General features: G+C 41.6%; 1 protein-coding gene across 1 annotated transcript in view; it reads left to right on the top strand.

The window, feature by feature from the left end:
* The window catches only part of NKAIN3 (sodium/potassium transporting ATPase interacting 3), an 821,388-nt gene extending 805,519 nt beyond the window's left edge, over nt 1-15,869 (top strand). The window contains exon 6 of the mRNA XM_077492777.1: nt 15,269-15,869. Coding sequence (XP_077348903.1) covers nt 15,269-15,282 — 14 coding nt within the window. The 3' untranslated portion in view covers nt 15,283-15,869. The remainder of the gene's footprint in view (nt 1-15,268) is intronic.
* The last annotated feature ends 2,467 nt before the right edge of the window (nt 15,870-18,336 follow it).

Below are 18,336 nucleotides of genomic sequence, written 5' to 3' on the forward strand. Positions count from 1 at the left end.
AGATTTTCAGTGTCATTGGAAACACCACTGGCCAAAAAAATGGCAAATCCTGTAATATACATTCACACTGTGCTCCTGAGAAATGTATTCTAAAGCCCCATCCACACTATCAGATTTTCTGATGAGTTTTTCCTGCCTGATTGCATACAAATTGAAACACCTAAAGTTTGACCTCATATTATATGGTTTTGGAAAATCTGAACGAAAAAATCAGCAGAAAAACTGATATTGTATATGGGGCTTAACATTCTGGACATCCAACATGTTTGCTCAGGATGACTATTAATCATATATAGACATCACATCAACTTTACTCATGCCTTACCTGGACAATGCCTGTAGCGATAACAGTACAGTAAGTATTGATATATATCATGGGCTTTGGGGGTTGACTATACAGAAGAAGGAAGGGTCTTCTTTTCATTAGCATTTACTTATTATGGCGGAGAAAGATTTGTCCCTACAGTTTTCCAGATGAAAGTTTGTGGTGCCTCTCATTACAGCTTTCCAGTTGGGTATCATAGGTTCCAGAGCCACGTACAGTACCTGACTCTACATACTTTATCTCCCATTGACAGGACCACAGATTAATCAGAGCTCCAGTAGTGCCTTTTCCAATTTCTATAGTGATTTCCCCCTAGTGTTTAACCCCTTCCCTGCCCGTGACATTTACACAGTAATCAGTGCATTTTTATAACACTGATCGCTGTATAAATGCCAATGGTCCCAAAATAGTGTCAAAAGTGTCCAATCTGTCCACCGCAATGTCGCAGTCACAATAAAAATTACAGCTCGCCGCCATTACTAATAAAAAAATTAATAATAAAAATTCCATAAATCTATCCCCTATTTTGTAGATGCGATAATGTTTGTGCGAACCAATCAACACATGCTTATTGCAAATTAGTTTTTTTATGTATTTTTTTGGGATATTTATTAAAGCAAAAAGTACAAAATATTGCTTTTTTTTTTCAAAATTGTCGCTCATTTTTTGTTTATAGCTCAAAAAATAGAAAACGTAGAGGTGATCAAATACTACCAAAAGAAAGCTCTATTGTGGGGGAAAAAAACTTAAATTTTGTTTGGGTACAACATCGCATGACGGCGCAATTATCAGTTAAAACAATGCAGTGCCATATCGCAAAAAAGGGCTTGGTCAGGGAGGGGGTAAATACTTCTGGGGCTGAAGTGGTTAAAGTCTCATAAGTGGAAGTTAATGCTGATAGTAAAGCACCCATCTGTCTCTAAGCCTCATAGGGAAAAGTTCATGATTGCCAACATGCAATAGTGTACTCTTATATGCACACACTCCCCCACCCCTTTGTGTTTTGTTACATGGATGCACAACATACAGTACACCCAGGACATTTTTTTGGAGGAGCAGTTTTTCCATTTGCTTGACTCATTAACCACTACCCCCTTAATGGCCGGGTGATTTTTTGGGTCACTTTAGCTGACAGTTTTTTATTGTTTGAACTAATAATGGCAGAGATCTGCAATTTTTAGTGGGACTGTGACATTGCAGAGCACAAATCTGACCATAAATTACACTTTTTGGTGACCAGTGATACCAATGCAGTGATCAGTGCTATAAAAATACTCTGATCACTGTATAAATGGCACTGCCAGGGAAGGTGTTAACACTAGTGGTGATAAAAGAGTTAAGTGTTCCCTACGGAGGTGCTTTCTAACTGTCGGGGGATGGGCTCACTGGGAGTAGAGAGAGATCGCTGTTCCTGATCACTAGGAACAGCTGATCAATCTCTCCTCCACCTGTCAGAATGGGGATCCGCCTTGTTTAATTAGGCAGATCCCATGTTGGCTCTATGTAACAACACATTTGATAAGTTCAAGGTTCTTTGGCTTACCTGGATAGACTTTTCCACTTCAGACTCCCTGAAAAAAATGCTTCTACCCGCTGATTAATGTGACTCCACACTCTGACCACTCCTTTCAGGTTTTACCTATCAGGCTTGCTCCGCTTTCTTCCCCCGACTCCGTGGGGACTCTTTCCTTTCTGTTCCCCCTTTTTTTCTTTTCTTTCTTCTTTCTCCTTTGCCTACCTCTACACTGGAATAGTCAAACTTACCAACCTCAGGTTTTGGCCCTCATTACCCTGGGTTATATGTTTTTAATGACCTGAGGTACATGCCTTTATTGATACGCTACTTCTGATTGTATTCTCTCTAACTTTGGATATATCATTTGTACTATACCAATTGTATTGATGGCTATGAGGCTATACATCAATTATTCTTGTATATTCATGTACAATAAAAATATATTTGTCTCTCTAACTAGGCAGATCCCAATTTTGCCTCTCTTCACCGCGATCGCGGGTGGCCAGTGGACATTGAGTCTGCCGGAACCCGTGAGCAAGCTCCCGTGGGGTGTGTGCGAGTGCCTCCAGTATCTAATGCATGGATCGACATACGCAGCCGGGCCTCCCTGCCACAATATATGTGCGGTGGTCTGGAAGTGGTTACGAAACTTTATTTTTTCTCACTAAGACATATTAAAGTTGATCTTCCTCCTTTTGAGGGGTTTTCAATATTGTATGATATTGGGCTCCATTCATTAACCACTTGCCGCCCGCCCTATTACAAATTGACGGCGGCAAAGTGGTTTCATAATCCTAACCGGACGTCATATGACGTGATTAGGATTATGAGCCGCTGCGCGCCCCCGGGGGCGCGCATCGCGGCGATCGTTGTTGCGGGGTGTCTGACACCCAGCAACTACGATCTCGGTAAAGAGTCTCCGACGGAGACTCTTTACCATGTGATCAGCCGTGTCCAATCACGGCTGATCACAGTGTAAATGGGAAGAGCCGGTGATCGGCTTTCCCTCACTCGCGTCTGTCAGACGCGAGTAGAGGAGAGCCGATCGGCTGCTCCTCTGACAGGAGGGGTCTGTGCTGATCGATTATCAGCACAGCCCCCCCGAGGATTGACCACACTGGACCACCAGGGACGCCACCAGACCACCAGGGAAAAGGTAATAAAAATCCATAATCCTCCCTAGACCACCAGGGTGCCAGTCAGCACAATGGGTGCCAATCAGTGCCCATAATGGATGCCAATCAGTGGCCACAATGGGCATCACTGATTGGCATGCATTATTGTTTGGCACTGATTGGCATCCATTACTATAACACCGATGCCGCCTATGAGTGCCCACCTGTGCCGCCTATGAGTGCCCACCTGTGCCGCCTGAGTGCCCACCTGTGCCGCCTGAGTGCCCACCTGTGCCGCCTGAGTGCCCACCTGTGCCGCCTATGAGTGCCCACCTGTGCCGCCTATCCATGCCCACCTGTGCCGCCTATCTATGCCCACCTGTGCCGCCTATCCATGCCCACCTGTGCCGCCTATCCATGCCCACCTGTGCCGCCTATCCATGCCCATCCGTGCCGCCCATCTGTGCCACCTATCAGTGTCCGTCCGTGTCGCCCATCCGTGTCGCCCATCCGTGTCGCCTATCAGTGCCGCCTATCAGTGCCACTTCATTGGTGCCACATTGGTGCCCATCAGTGCCACCTTATCAGTGCCCATCAGTGTAGCCCCATCAGTGCCCATCAGTGAAGGAGAAAACGTACTTATTTACAAAGTTTTGAAACTGAAACAAAAAAAAACATTTTTTTTTTCAAAATTTTCGGTATTTTTTTATTTGTAGCGCAAAAAATAAAAACCGTAGAGGTGATCAAATACCACCAAAAGAAAGCTCTATTTGTGGGAAAAAAATGATAAAAATTTCATTTGGGTACAGTGTAGCATGGCCGCGCAATTGTCATTCAAAGTGCGACAGCGCTGAAAGCTCAAAATTGGTCTGGGCAGGAAGGTGTTTAAGTGCCCTGTATTGAAGTGGTTAAAGCATATTGAATGCATTTTTAAGGTGTGCGGACACATTTCCCCTAAATATCGCATGTGAACCTCAAACTGTCAATTAACTGCCATTTTGCGGTATTTACCACAAAATGCTGAAAACCATTGGTAAATATGGCATGAAAAGGCATTAAACTTAATTCACTGAAGGAAATAATTTAACACATATGATAATTAAGTAGTGCTCCAGGCATGTGGCATTTAAGGAATGTAAGAATATATTAGCCAATTTTGAGTAGTATCTGCCTGATTTTGGATCAGTCCTCTCAAAAGTACAGCTGTGGCCAAAAATTTTGAGAATGACAGAAATATTAATTTTCACAAAGTCTGCTGCTTCAGTGTTTTTAGATCTTTTTGCCACATGTTACTATGGAATACTGAAGTATAATTACAAGCATGTCATAAGTGTCAAAGGCTTTTATTGAAATTACATTAAGTTTATGCAAAGAGTCAATATTTGCAGTGTTGACTATTCTTTTCAAGATCTCTGCAATTCGCCCTGGTATGCTGTCAATCAACTTCTGGGCCACATACTGACTGATGGCAGCTCATTCATGCATAATCAATGCTTGGAGTTTGTCAGAATTTGTGGGGGGTTTTTTGTTCACCCGCCTTCAAGGATTGGCCCCAAGTTCTCTGTGGAATTGGCCACGGACCCAAAATTTGGATGTTTTATTCCCCAAGCCACTTAGTTATAATCAATTTTGTGCCTTATGGCAAGATGCTCCATCATGCTGGAAAAGGCATTGTTTGCCACCAAACTGTTCTTGGATGGTTGGGAGAAGTTTTTCTCGGGGGATGTTTTTGTTCTTTATTAATGGCTGTGTTCTTAGGCAAAATGTTGAGTAAGCCCACTCCCTGGGCAGAGAAGCAACTCCACGCATGAATTATTATTATTATTATACAGGATTTATATAGCGCCAACAGTTTACGCATCGCTTTACAATATAAAAGGAGACAACACAGTTACAATACAGTTATAATACAAGAGGATTAAGAGGGTGCTGCTCAGAAGAGCTTACAATCTAATAGGGTGGGGCAGGTAGTACAAAAGGCTGTGGGAAATGAGCTGATGGAAGTGGCAGGAGATTAGTTGAAGATGTGATAGGCTTTCCTGAAGAGATGAGTTTTCAGGGATTGCCTGAAGGTAGCAAGAGTAGGGAATAGCCGGACCAGTGGAGGTAGCAAGTTCCAGAGGATGGGAGAGGCTCTGGAGAAATCCTGGAGGCGAGCATGGGAGGAGGAGAAGAGAGAGCTTGAGAGGTCTTGAGAAGAGCGGAGAGGGTGATTTGGGTGATATTTAGAGACAAGTTTGGTGATGTAGCTTGAGCCAGTGTTGTGAATGGCTTTGTATGTTGTGGTTAGTATTTTAAATTAAATTTGCTAGGCGATTGGGACTGACACTGAGCAGTTGGTAAGGTGGATAAGTCTGGCAGCAGCATTCATGATAGACTGAAGAGGGGATAGCCTATGGAGAGGCAGGCCAACGAGAAGGGTGTTGTAATAGTCAAGGCGAGAGATAACAAGGGAGTGAATGAGGAGCTTGGTGGTTTCATTTGTTAAAAAGGGGCGAATTTTAGAGATTTTACTGGAGTGAATTCTACAAACTTTTGACAACGATTGGACTTGGGGCTGAAATGACAAGTCAGAGTCTAGGATTACACCGAGTACCCTGGTGTGAGGGGAGGCACTGATAGTTGCATTGTTGATTTTTATGGAAAAGTCATGGGGGGGGGGGGGGCACATGCAAGGGGGAATATTAATAGCTTAGTTTTAGAGAGATTTCGTTTAAGGAAGTGGTGCGACATCCATGCTGATATGTCAGTTAGTAAGTTAGTAATGCGAGAGGAGACTGAAGGAGTGAGGTGAGGAGTAGACAGATAGATTTGGGTGTCATTGGCGTATAAGTTGCATTGAAAGCCAATGAGGGAATGACCCCCTCATACCCCAGGGGGACATGGCCAATAGTACTGTTGCGGATGACATTTGGGATCAAATGTAATACGCATTAAAAAAATTGTTTTTGGCCTCAGTACAATAAAGGTTCTGAGGGTTAATTATTGTAGGTAGGCCTAACAACAGTCTGGCCAGGCTATGTTTAAAAGTTCTGCCTGGTCATGTGAAAGGTGAGGTGCAGATGACAGGCCAGAACCAAGTCTGGTTGGATGTTTTGGTATCAGCCCTCTCGGAGCCAATCAGCGGGAGTGTCGGGGCCCGCTGAGGAGTCTGGGAGGGGGTACTTAAACAGGTGTGGGTCCCGTGTTCGGGGTTCCGGAGTTGTTCGTGAGACCCATGTGGTCTGTTCTGGTTCCAGGACCGGGTAGCCCCATGGGGGTTCCCGGTCACGGGTGTTCGACATACCGCAACATGTTCCTGTTAGTGGCCCCTGATAGACCTGCCTGGTCTGGGGCAGGGATTCGTCTGTTCCCGAGTCTCGGAACCTGCTGGTCCGAGGCGCAGTAACTGAGGGAGGATTCAAAGTGTCCGGGTGTGCTCTTGGCTTGGAGGGACACCAAAGCTTGCGGCCGAGGGAGGACTCTTCGGAGGAGGGCCGGCAAGTGGCATCCTGAGAAGAGCGTGGTTACTGATTTGGGAAGGACATTGACGAATTCACAATTTTCCAGTACCATAAAGGAAGCAGGAAATGTTCCAGGTACGGTTGGAAAAAGGTTCCTGTATACTCTCAGTTGATTGTTCAAGTTTCGAGTCAACGTGCTGACTGACATGATCTCTGGCTAGAGATCTGTTCAGCCTTGAAGTACCCAGCTGCGAGTGGCTACTCTCTGGGTGGAAATAGAGACTTTGCTAAACATGCAGTTCAAGGTGCCTGAGTTCTTCACCTGTGCCCTCTGTTCCCTAAGAGACTGTGTTTGTAAAAGTTCTACTGCAAAATAAACCTTTTTGAAAGGACTTCATTTGTGTCAGTGTACAAGTCGTTGGGTATCAACTCTGGGAATCCCTAGACACGGAGGAGCAGGCCAGGAGAAGGTAACCGGTAAGCCCATTAAGTCAAGGCCACCCTGCAATGGGTTATGGCTGCTACAGTACCATCCTACTTCAGGACTGGGCACACTGTACACTGATCACATGGTTATAGCTCCAGTTTTTACAGAGCACAAGATGTTGTTTCTTACTCTCAGCTGTACACACAGAACTCTTCCTCCTCCCACTGTGTGAAGGACTAGAGTCCTTCCTCATGACTGAAGACTATAATTTCTACAATTAAAAGCCATTGCTTTGCTACTCAAATAAACCTCCTAAAACCCCCTGTAACCTGTTTGATTACTATTTCTTTGGAAAATTATATGCACTGTGACTTATACATTTCAAATAAAAATGTACAAAGAAAACAGCAGGTTGTACCCTGGCAGCTGGCCATAAACATAGATTGGGCTCAAATTCAAGAAATGTAGGTCTAGTCATACACAGTAATGACTAAATATCTACAACCCAACTATTGAGCACCCCTACCTACTGTATCTTGCAGATTATGTGTGGAGAAGTAGAAATGATCAAATAATGACCTCATACAGATGTCTGCTTAATATGTGTTTGAGTCATCATTGCCAATAACTGGCAAATGAGGTCTAAAATGACTAAATTACTAAAAAGATAATTGACAAATGTAGCAGTTTTTTTTTTTCAAATGCACAGAAGATTCACAAAATTTATAGAAACTACAATGCATCACATTGTTTGCTGCTACTGAAACTGAAATACTTGCTTGACACAGATTTATATGATTTTAGAACCAATAATTCATCTATATATCCTACTGTCACTGATATGATCATAAAAGCCACCAATTGCTTAGCAGTATTACAGCTGACAAAGTTAAATCTGTACAGAAATCACATAGAATTTGTATAGCAACAAGAGTGCCCATTACTTTAGATTGGACAACTGCCAAATGTTCTTTGCAGGCAGTAGAAACAAGAATAAACACCATATGTCATATGGAATTCCTCATGGCAGCTATGCAAGATATTCTGTATTCTTCCACCACACCTAGATGTATAGTTCAATTCTAGTCATATCTAAAACCCACTGCACTGGTACATCTCGACCATCCTATCATTCAGTTACTGTACTTTTAATTTTTAGAGTAATTTCATTATGAGTAGCGGTGATTATTTTATTGCTCATGCATATTTTGTACATTTGAAAGTTTAATATTATTAATGCTAGAAAAAGCATACTAAAATGTATTTTACATTGCATGATCAACAAAAACTGTTTGCCTGGAGATAAATACTGTTTATTTTACTATATTTCACTGAAGATCTCTTGAGGTGTGTCCTTGGATACCAATGAAGGCAAACTCTAATGCAAAACAAAGCCACACCATTGCTCTGATCAAGCATCTTCATAGCGACAATGGTGGCCCATGTCTGTGTAATGTGGGTCAACACAGTCTTTGTTGTCTCCACCAGGGGCATATCTGACAGGGTGACAAAACAGAAGCACAATTTGAAGATGGCTCTCACCCCCTAATAAGAGGTGTCTGAATAAGAAACTTTATACCAGAATCATCAGGAATTATTTAATAAAGATTGAAAATTACTCTTTAACATGTTAAATCCTAGCTGAGATTTTAGTGATTAGGTTTACATTTGCAATAAACAATCCAAACTGGGGCATCTTGCTTTTTTTGTTATTTATGGGGCTTCTTCCAGTAAAGTTGTGCAAACCACATCTTTACCTTAGAGGTCATAGGCCCCATGTGATTGCATCTAATAATAATTTATAGTATTAATAGCTAGGACTTGGCATACTGGGAGATTCAGCCTCCGTGCAAACATTGCTAATACATTAGCTCATTTGATAGGTTTCATTTGTAACAGCAATACTTATTTTTCTAGAAATGGACTGTTTTGCTATTATCTGCCAGTTAACGCTACGTGAATGTATCTGATCATCCTTGAAGTGTGGGCTATTTGTTATGCTCTGCCAGTTAACTCTAAGTGAATGTGTCTGGCCATCCTTGAAGCATTGTTACAATTTTTTGGGATTCAGTAAAAATGTACTGTCTTAGCTGGATATTACGATTGATTTACTAAAGGCAAATAGGCTGTTCACTTTTACATTTTTGCAAAGTGAAACTTTATTACATTCACCAAGCTCTGGGGGAAAATTCTCTTGCAAAATGCAACTCCACTTGCAAAGTGAATAACCTATTTGCTTTTCGTAAATCAACCCAATAATCCACAAAAACCCGTTTTGGGTTTGCAAATTTCCAATGCACAGTTGAGTACTGTCAGTGTTATTTTTTATTTGCACTAACAGTTACGTTTTCAGAACAAGCTTTTGGGGCTTTTCTACCCCCTTGTTCTCCATCCAAGCAGTACTTTTTGCAAACACACTAATGCCGCGTACACACGACTGGACTTTTGCATGGACTTGGTCCAGAGGACAATTCGACGGACTATGCAGCTGAGGTCCGCCGGACTTTCAAACGAATGGACTTGGTCACACACGATCACTCTAAAAGTCCGGCGGATTCGAACATGATGATGTAGAATAAGGAAGTTCATAGCCAGTAGCCAGTAGCTACCATAGCGTCGGTTTTAGTCTGTCAGACTAGCACACAGACGAACGGATTGTCCTCTAGAAAGTCAAGTCCGGCAGACAGATTTGAAGCAAGTTTTATTTCTAGGTCCACCGGGAAGAAAAAGTCCGCTGGAGCCCATACATGATTTAATTGTCTATCAGATTCAGTCCCCCGGACCAAATCCATCAAAAAGTCCGGTCGTGTGTGCGTGGCATAATATGCCTACTATAACCTTAACCAAGTTTTCTACTGAATCCATGGTATAGTGTCATATTGTATAACAATGGAAGCAACAAATATATGAAGTCCTTCAGGTGTCCTACAGAAAAACTCATAAATACAAACCAGTAAATGTACAAACATTTCCTTATTCACATGACTGTACCCCAAAACCCTAACCCACAGCTAAAAGCCATCAACATTGGGCACATCTACTGGGTGGAACCAATAAGTAGAAATATAAACTCAAAAAATTAATGAAGTTATATCAAAATACTGTGGTCTAAAGAAGCACTCAACATACCAGGTTACGTTGAGCATAAAATTGAAAAACAGTTCCCAAGAATGATTAGCTACTCATTAGTTCCTCTTCGAATATGATCACATAAATCATAAATCTAAAACTATTGTCTTGGAGTCACAGTGGTTCCCCTATTTTTTTTCTTATTTTTTTTATGTGTGTATTTTAATTTCTCCCCCTTCTCCTTCCTTTTTTTCTGTTTTTTTTTTTGTTTTTTTTTTGTTTTTTATTAGGATTTTTTTTTTCTGTAGAATTATTTACCTCCAGAGTTCTATTGCATAATGGCACATTTCTATACTACTGTCCCATCAAAATCAGGCATTGAAAAAAAAAATTCTGCTTGGGATAACAAAGGTAACAATAACACAAATCATAATAATTTCTTAGTAGATTTCAGTATGTTTGCTTAGCTATAGCATTACATGGCAGACTTTCAATATCTCATTATATATTTTGGATGAAGGTATACAGAGCCCTGTGAAATATTCTTTTTTGGTCCCTTGTTTCTTTAGATTGTAGCTCACAGTCATTTTCTAGATGAAAGGCTGAAAATTGAAAGATGTTATTATAGCTACCCTACAGTTTTCATGCTAGAAGATGTATCTGGTACCACCGGCAAAACAAATTCCTCAAGTGAATCAATAAATCAGTAAAAGTCCTTCACAGCATAATGTCCTAAAACAAGTGCATAAATCTGAGCAGACGTGAGTAGGGGTATGTCTCAGCTATAGTTCTAGATAGAGCAGAACTCATTAAGTGCTTGTCTTTTCACAGAACCTAATTAATAGGAAGCGTATGCTGCATTATCTTCTGTGTTCTGCACTTGCACTTGAAGGCACATACTAAGTAGAATTCCAAATATACTCTTGTTAGAAGTGTGCTAATGTTGAATTCCTGTTTTCACCAGTCTAGTGTCTATTGCTGTAGAACATTAGTGGATCTCCCACCATTTGGAGCCCATGTGGTACTGGTCTGTATACCCCTTCCGACTCCTGCAGTTGATTGGTCCTTTTATTGGCTTTTTTTAAAGCAAATAAACTCACAGTAAATGTCTTTAGTAAACAGGATAAGATCAGACAGAAGAATTCATCAAGGTATTTGCCACATATGAACATTCTCCTATTAACAGCATTGATTGTGTGCCTGTCCTGACTAAACTCACAAGAGGGTGTAAAGAGACTTGGAAAGCTGCAGTGAAATTATAATCCTGCCCATGCTCTTACATTGCATCTCCTATTGGAAGCAAATTTTGCAATTCACTTCGGGCATCCAGGTTTTTTGTTGTTTGTTTTTTTAAACTCGGCAATGATTATTATTATTATTATAATACAGGATTTTTCTAGCGGCAACAGTTTAGACAGCGCTTCACAGTTTAAAAGAGAGACAACATAGTTATAATACAATAAAATACAAGAGGATTAATGGGGGGGGGGGGGGCAGATGGTACAAAAGGGTTCTAACTGTGGGGAATGAGCTGATGGAAGTGGTAAAAGATTAGTTGGAGACATGATAGGCTTCCCTGAAGAGATGAGTTTTCAGGGATCGCCTGAAGGTAGCAGAGTAGGGGATAGCTGGACAGGTTGAGGAAGCAAATTCCAGAGGATGGGAGAGGCTCTGGAGAAATCCTGGAGACGAGCATGGGATCAGGAGACAAGAGAGCTTGAGAGTAGGAGGTCTTGAGAAGAGCGGAGAGGACAGCTTGGGGGATATTTGGAGACAAGATTGGTGATGTAGCTTGGGGCAGAGTTGTGAATGGCTTTGTATGTTGTGGTTGGTATTTTGAATTTAATTCACTGGGCGATTGGGAGCCAGTGTAGGGATTGGAGGAGAGGGTTGGCAGACACTGAGTGGTTGGTAAGGTAGATAAGTCTGGCAGCTGCATTGATGATAGACTGAAGAGGGGATAGCCTATGGAGAGGCAGGCCAATGAGAAGGGAGTTGAAATAGTCGAGGCGAGAGATAACAAGGGAGTGAATGAGGAGCTTTGTGGTTTCATTTGTTAAAAAGGGGTATATTATAGAGAGGTGAATTCTACAAACCTTTGACAATGATTGGACTTAAGGCTCAAATGACAAGTCAGAGTCTAGGATTACACCTAGTACCCTGGCGTGAGGGGAGGGACTGATGGTTGCACTGTTGATTTTGATGGAAAAGTCATGGAGGAGGACACGGGCTGGGGGAATATTAATAGCTCAGTTTTAGAGAGATTTCGTTTAAGGAAGTGGTGCGACATCCATCAGGCAATGATATACTGTAAGTGCCCGTTCACACAGGGGCGACACGACTTGCAGCGCGACTCACAGACGCGACCTGCACACGACTTCAGCAGCGACTTGCAAAATGACTACTGTATAGAAGTCAATGCAAGTCGCCTGAAGTCGCGCCAAAAATAGTACAGGAACCTTTTTCTAAGTCGGAGCGACATGAGTCGCTCCTATTAGAACGGTTCCATAGTACAGAACGGAGCGTGACTCGTCAGGCGACTAAGTCGCCTGACAAGTCACGGTAGTGTGAACGGGCACTAACTCTTGCGGAAGATGCCAGGCAGTTGTGTGCTGGAAAGATGTATCCCCATTATTTGTGTTGTGTCTCCTTTCAAGGGAATGATGAGTGACAATGATGGGTATCCATTTCAGGAGATCAGTGTTTCAGGGGAGGCTTAAGCACCTGTCTGTGAGTGATTCACAGATATGAGGAAGTGTGGACTATCTGGAGACTGACACATTTTGCTGAGCTCCTGAGGCCTTAGTGGTAGCCCCCCCCCCCCCCCCCCCGAAGCAGATGGAAAAACACAAAATCCAAGTGTTGGACTGGTATACTCGTGGTGAGAGATTAAATTGTCTTTATTATACCAGGACTAATGCCGGCCATACACGGTTCGAATTTCGAAAGAATTTTCTTTCGAAAATCGTATCTAAGAATTTTCGTATGAATTTCGCACCATTAGTGGGCTGCAGCAACAGCCGATTTTCGTGCGGAAATAAAATTTGAGGAATCGGACATGTTGGAAATTTTTAGAAAAACAAACGATTTTCTAATCAATGATGGGAGAATCGTGCGAGAAACGTAATAAGAAAAGAAAATGTACGGAGATAAAAGAAAATGTACGGAGATAAAAGAAAATTTACGGAGAGAAAAGAAGATTCCCAGCCAAGAAAATTCTTTTCTGTAGCAACATGAGGTGAAATTGAAGGCTTGGTCGGCCGAATTTCGAAAATCAATGGTGGCATCATCGGATCACAAAAAAAACGAATTTTCTGATTTTGAAAAGAAAATTCGTTCGAAATTCGACCGTGTATGGCCTGCATAAAACGCTGTTTGTGTTTGCCTGTTTTGAGAGTCTAATACAGACTGTGTACCTTTACAAGTGTCTGGCTGATGATCCCGGGCTCTCTCTGTAACAGTAGAGATGGGCTGAACATCCCCCTGTTCAGTTCGCAGCAGAACTCCCAAACAGGGGAAAAGTTCTAACTCAAATGGCAAACCCCATTGAGGTCTAAGGGAGCCAAACAGGAAAAATCAAAAGTGCCCATTTTGAAGGCTTTTATGTCTGGGTACTGCCCTGGGGAACGGGTATCAATGCAAACATTTTTTTGAAACAATTGTTTTCAAAGAATCAGGGATTTTAAACATGCTTAAAGTGCAACAATAAAAATGAAAAATCCATTCAAATATAGTGCCTGTGGGGGGGGGGGGTCCCTTAGACTGTAAACGCCTTAGACTGCCTGTATAGTGGTGCATCTGTAGCATGTAGCATAGAACATGCTGCAGCAAAAATTACATTTCTAAAGAAAAATAAAACAAGTCAAATCACATTTTAATTGACTTGCAGCAATTTCTGGCACCCGTATATTTTAAAAAATAAAGAAAAAATGCATGCCCCCCCCCCCCAGTCCATAGCAGACCAGATACTCCATAATCTGTTCTCTTCTGCTTACTGCGCACTCTATTCAAATGTATTATATAATTTACTGCTGATTTGTTAAATTTGAACTCCAGACAAAAGAAAGTCACAAGAATAGCTCTGTAATTATAAATACATTATTAATTGTACTTTTTGAATGCAAGCAGTGTAAGTAACCGAATTTGACTTAGTATCAGCCCTTTGTTGCCTACTGTATGGTCTGTGCATCAGAGCTCAGAGAGGGGGAGGGAGTAGCAACACAAAGAGCCAGTTAGGTGTGCTGCAATGCAAGTAGAATGCTGATATGAGGAGAGAGAAGAGTGACAGAGAGATGAGCTCATTAGTGTGTTGTTCTTTATTTCACTGATCAGTCACAGGTTAAGTGATTCTTTAAGTGAAAACAAAATTGCTACAGAGAAAGATCAGGCCCCCTTCCCTGCTATGTAGGGCTTTGCTGTAAATCTCAGGACTGGATGGACATAAATACAAACCATTTGGGAGGTGTTAATTGCTTCCAGTTTTGTTACCAAAACTGAAGGTAGTTATTTTTTAATTTATTTGAGTAATTAAGAATTATCTGAATCTGCTGCACATGTTGGTAAAACTACCAAAACGGGCAGGCAGGCCATTTTAAGAGCCATACTGACAGAAATGTGTCATTAAGACTTTGTTGGAGGACACAGAAGGAGCCTGTAAGTGCAGAATGCCAGCAGTTTATTATGGAATGCAGTTTAAAAAACACATAATTGTGTGGTAGGCTCATCATTAATGTATTCCTGCAGGGCTCCTGTCACTGTCTTTCCATCTCTCTGTGCCGTCCAGCAGTTTGAGGATGGATAGGATTGCCCAGTCAAGATGGCCACTGCTCTTCCAGGACCATTGCGGAAAGCACGTTGTGTGCGTGGAACGCACGTGACAGAAGTGATGTCAGGAAGAGGGCGGTGATGTATTTTGGAGCATGCTCCAAAAAGTGTCACTGCCCCCTTTCTTGACGTCAATTCCAGCGTGTGCATTCCACCACAGTCCCAGAAGAGCGGCAACCATCTTGACTGGGCAATCCTACCCACCCTCAAGCTGCTGGACGGCACAGAGAGATGGAAAGACAATGACAGGACCAGCCCACCGGGAATACATTAATGATGAGCCTACCACATGTTTATGTCTTGTAAGTGTTTTTAAACTGCGTTACGTAATAAACTGCTGGCATTCTGCACTTACAGGCGCCTTCTCTTTTCATATCAGAGTTGCTTATACTTTTTGAAGAGCTGCCCTAGTGCCATTCCTGGTCCTGACCCACACTTGAAAGATTCAGTAAGCAGAAGCTCCCTACTTTTTCTTGTTAGGATTTTAACTCCCCAGACAATATTTTTGAATTAACATATGCTGTCTTTTTTTTGTTTTCTTTTCATCAGGTCGGCATAAATAAAGCGTCAAAAAACTATCCAATCCGATTCGGCAATATTAAAGAAACGACCAGACAAGAGAAGGCACCGTGGATCAATTGTTACCAGTTTTTCATAGTTTGTGGGAACATTTTATGCAGGAGACTGACTTTGAATATGACAACTCTTACTGTCTTTAATAAGTGAATTCTGTTTTGAAGTATCATTTCAGTTCAACGGACAGTGGGAAACACTTGTACATTTTCTTTCTATTGTTCTTTTTTAACATGTAGCATGAAACAAGTGGAAATGTGTTTTTGGTATGGACGGCGGATGTTTTTTCCTCTACAGACATACAAATACAATGTGAAACAAGAGTGTATTCAATTTAAAATTATTTCTGATTTTGACATGAAGGAAGATGTATGCTTCCAGAATGTAAAACAGTAAAAAAAAAAAAAAAAATCTAGTGTACTGTACAAAGGCAAATGCGCATAGTATACATCCAGTTATCTGTGTGCGGAGTCAAGTGGTGAGTTTTATTTTTTACACAGGTGTACATGTTGGCTTTTAATAATTTATCACCTGTGAAATATACATATCTGTAGATAATAAAATGATTTCAAATTCACCCGGCTTTCACACGTGCTTCTTTTGTGAGGAGATAATTATATACAATTACCTCCAGAAAGACTACAAAAGACAAGTTACTGCATTAGAGAATATTTTAAAAATGGGGGCACATGGAAAAACAATTTCCTCTCTTTGTGGAAAAATGTACATATTTTAAGAGCAAAGCAGTAATAAAACATAACAAAACAACAGAGTACTCAGCTATATGATATGAAAAGCATTAACCTTGACAAAAGAATAAAAAAAAACGCACAATTACATCACATCAGAAACAAATGCATAGCACAAAGAATTTTGGCTTGTTTTCAGTTTGTCCTGGTTTAATAACATGTGCCCCAATATGGGTGCCTAAACACAACACAGCCCTATTGGGTGAAACGCGTTAGTGGGTGCGGTCATAAGGACTGTCATGGCTATGTTGTAGTTCTCTTACACAATAAACATAGTGAACCCTCTCGTGTGTGGCCCCTTTCTTTTCCTGCACGTGTCCCCGTATATTACCAATGGGTGTACATTTATGAATCATACAAGGCAGTGTTTATAGATTCTAATATTGAGCAATTAATAACAACAGGTTTTTCAAACTTTGTATTAGAATAATAGCTGTGTTACACAGTAATAACTTAAAGTTCAATTGAACCTTAACTTTAAATCAGCTAAGTACAATCAAGTCACTTGAAATCAAAAGTTGTTCATTGTCTTACAGATTGTTTACTGACCTGACCGAGGGTAGTTTGAGTGTGACCTATGAGTGAACCAGATTCACACCATAGTGCTGTTGAATTCTGGAAGCATGGTAGCACTTGTGGGTACAAGGGTAGCTGGGAAGGTGGGCCCTGTAGCAAGGCCCCTAAGGGTGGTGTGCATACACAGGTATACCAAGAATTACCCACTAGTACCAGTGACAGCCACCCTGGCGTGTGGCAAAATTACCCATGAGGTTGGGGTGGTACCTGACCTAATCCATGCAATTATCATGCCCTTTGTTGAACTTTGGATCTATATGAGTCAAAGATAGTAAAGTGGTTCAATAAAACCTTAAAAATGTTTGTGCAATGAAATGGTAAAGATTGTTTGCTGTACAGGTGAAGATCATAGGGACTGCATGCCTTGATGAGAGAAACATGGGAAAATGAATCCTCTCTCCATAAGACAGTGGTAGAGTAAAGCATATAACCCAGATGAGAGCGAGAATCTCCAAGGTGGTGCCCCAAGTAAGGAAACATGCAAAAAGCAAAGGAAGCGGAAATAAGGGTGTAAAACCAGCCTTTAAAACTTATTTCTAGATGGGGGATTGGGTGGCTGTACTCTAAGCTGCAAATGCAGGAAGTAAAAGAGTTTTTTTTACAGAAGAATAGGGAGATGTTTTCAGGACTTCCAGGACTTACTAGGGTAATCAACATTGTTATAGAACCCAATGTGAAGGTCAGAGTAAAACCTTATTATGTTGCATTCCCGGGGCACATAGAAAAGCAGTGTCAGAGGAAGTTAAAAAAATGCTTGAACTCAATATCATTGAGGAATTGCAGAGTGAGTGGTCAAGCTCCATTGTGCTGGTGCCGAAGCCTGACGGAACTCTGTGATTTTGTAATGATTTCAGAAAACTCAATGAGGTATCAATTTTCAATGCATATTCAATGCCCCAAGTACAGTAGATGAGCTGATAAAGAAGTTGGACCAGCCTGATACATTACCCTCTTAGACCTCACCAAAGGCTACTGGGAGATAATGTTAACTAAGGAAGCCAGAGAAAAGACCATATTTTCTACTCCAGAAAGTAATTTCCCATATAAAAGAATGCCATTTGGTTTTCATTCTGCCCTGGCTACTTTTCATAGAGTGATGGATAAAACCTTACTCCCACATCAGAAATACACTTCAGTGTATTTAGATGAGATTGTCATCTTTAGTACTGACTGGGAATCCCATGCTCCTCGAGTGCAGGTAGTCTTATGCCGCGTACACATGGTCGGAGAATCCGTCGGAATGCGTCTCATCAGACCGTGTCGTCAGATAATCCGACTGTGTGTGGTATGCATCGGACTGATTCCGTCCGAATCTCCATCGGATCCCTTGTTGGAAATATTTCCCGACCAACTGGGCAGGTCGGACGTAATCCGATCATGGGTAGAGAATTTTGATCGGACCAAGTGCCACGCATGCTCAGATCAAATTCCTACATCAAAGCTATTGGCTACTAGCCTGAATCTAGTCCCATCGTAACTAAATTACGTCATCACGTTCTGAAAGATCGGATTTTTCGACAACTTAGTCCGAGCGTGTGTATGCAACAGTTTCGGACACAATCCGTCGGACTAAATCTGACGGACAAAATCCGACGGATTTGGTTGGCAGAATCTCCGACCGTGTGTAACGGGGCTTAAACTCTCTAAGCATAAGGAGTTTACTGTGAACCCAGAAAAATGTACCATTGCTATGGAAGAGGCCAAGTACCTGGGGTATAT

The sequence above is a fragment of the Lithobates pipiens genome, unplaced genomic scaffold, assembly GCF_037356315.1.
Source record: "Lithobates pipiens isolate NorthernLeopardFrog02 unplaced genomic scaffold, aLitPip1_a1.2 Scaffold_19, whole genome shotgun sequence".
Classification (NCBI taxonomy): Eukaryota; Metazoa; Chordata; class Amphibia; order Anura; family Ranidae; genus Lithobates; species Lithobates pipiens.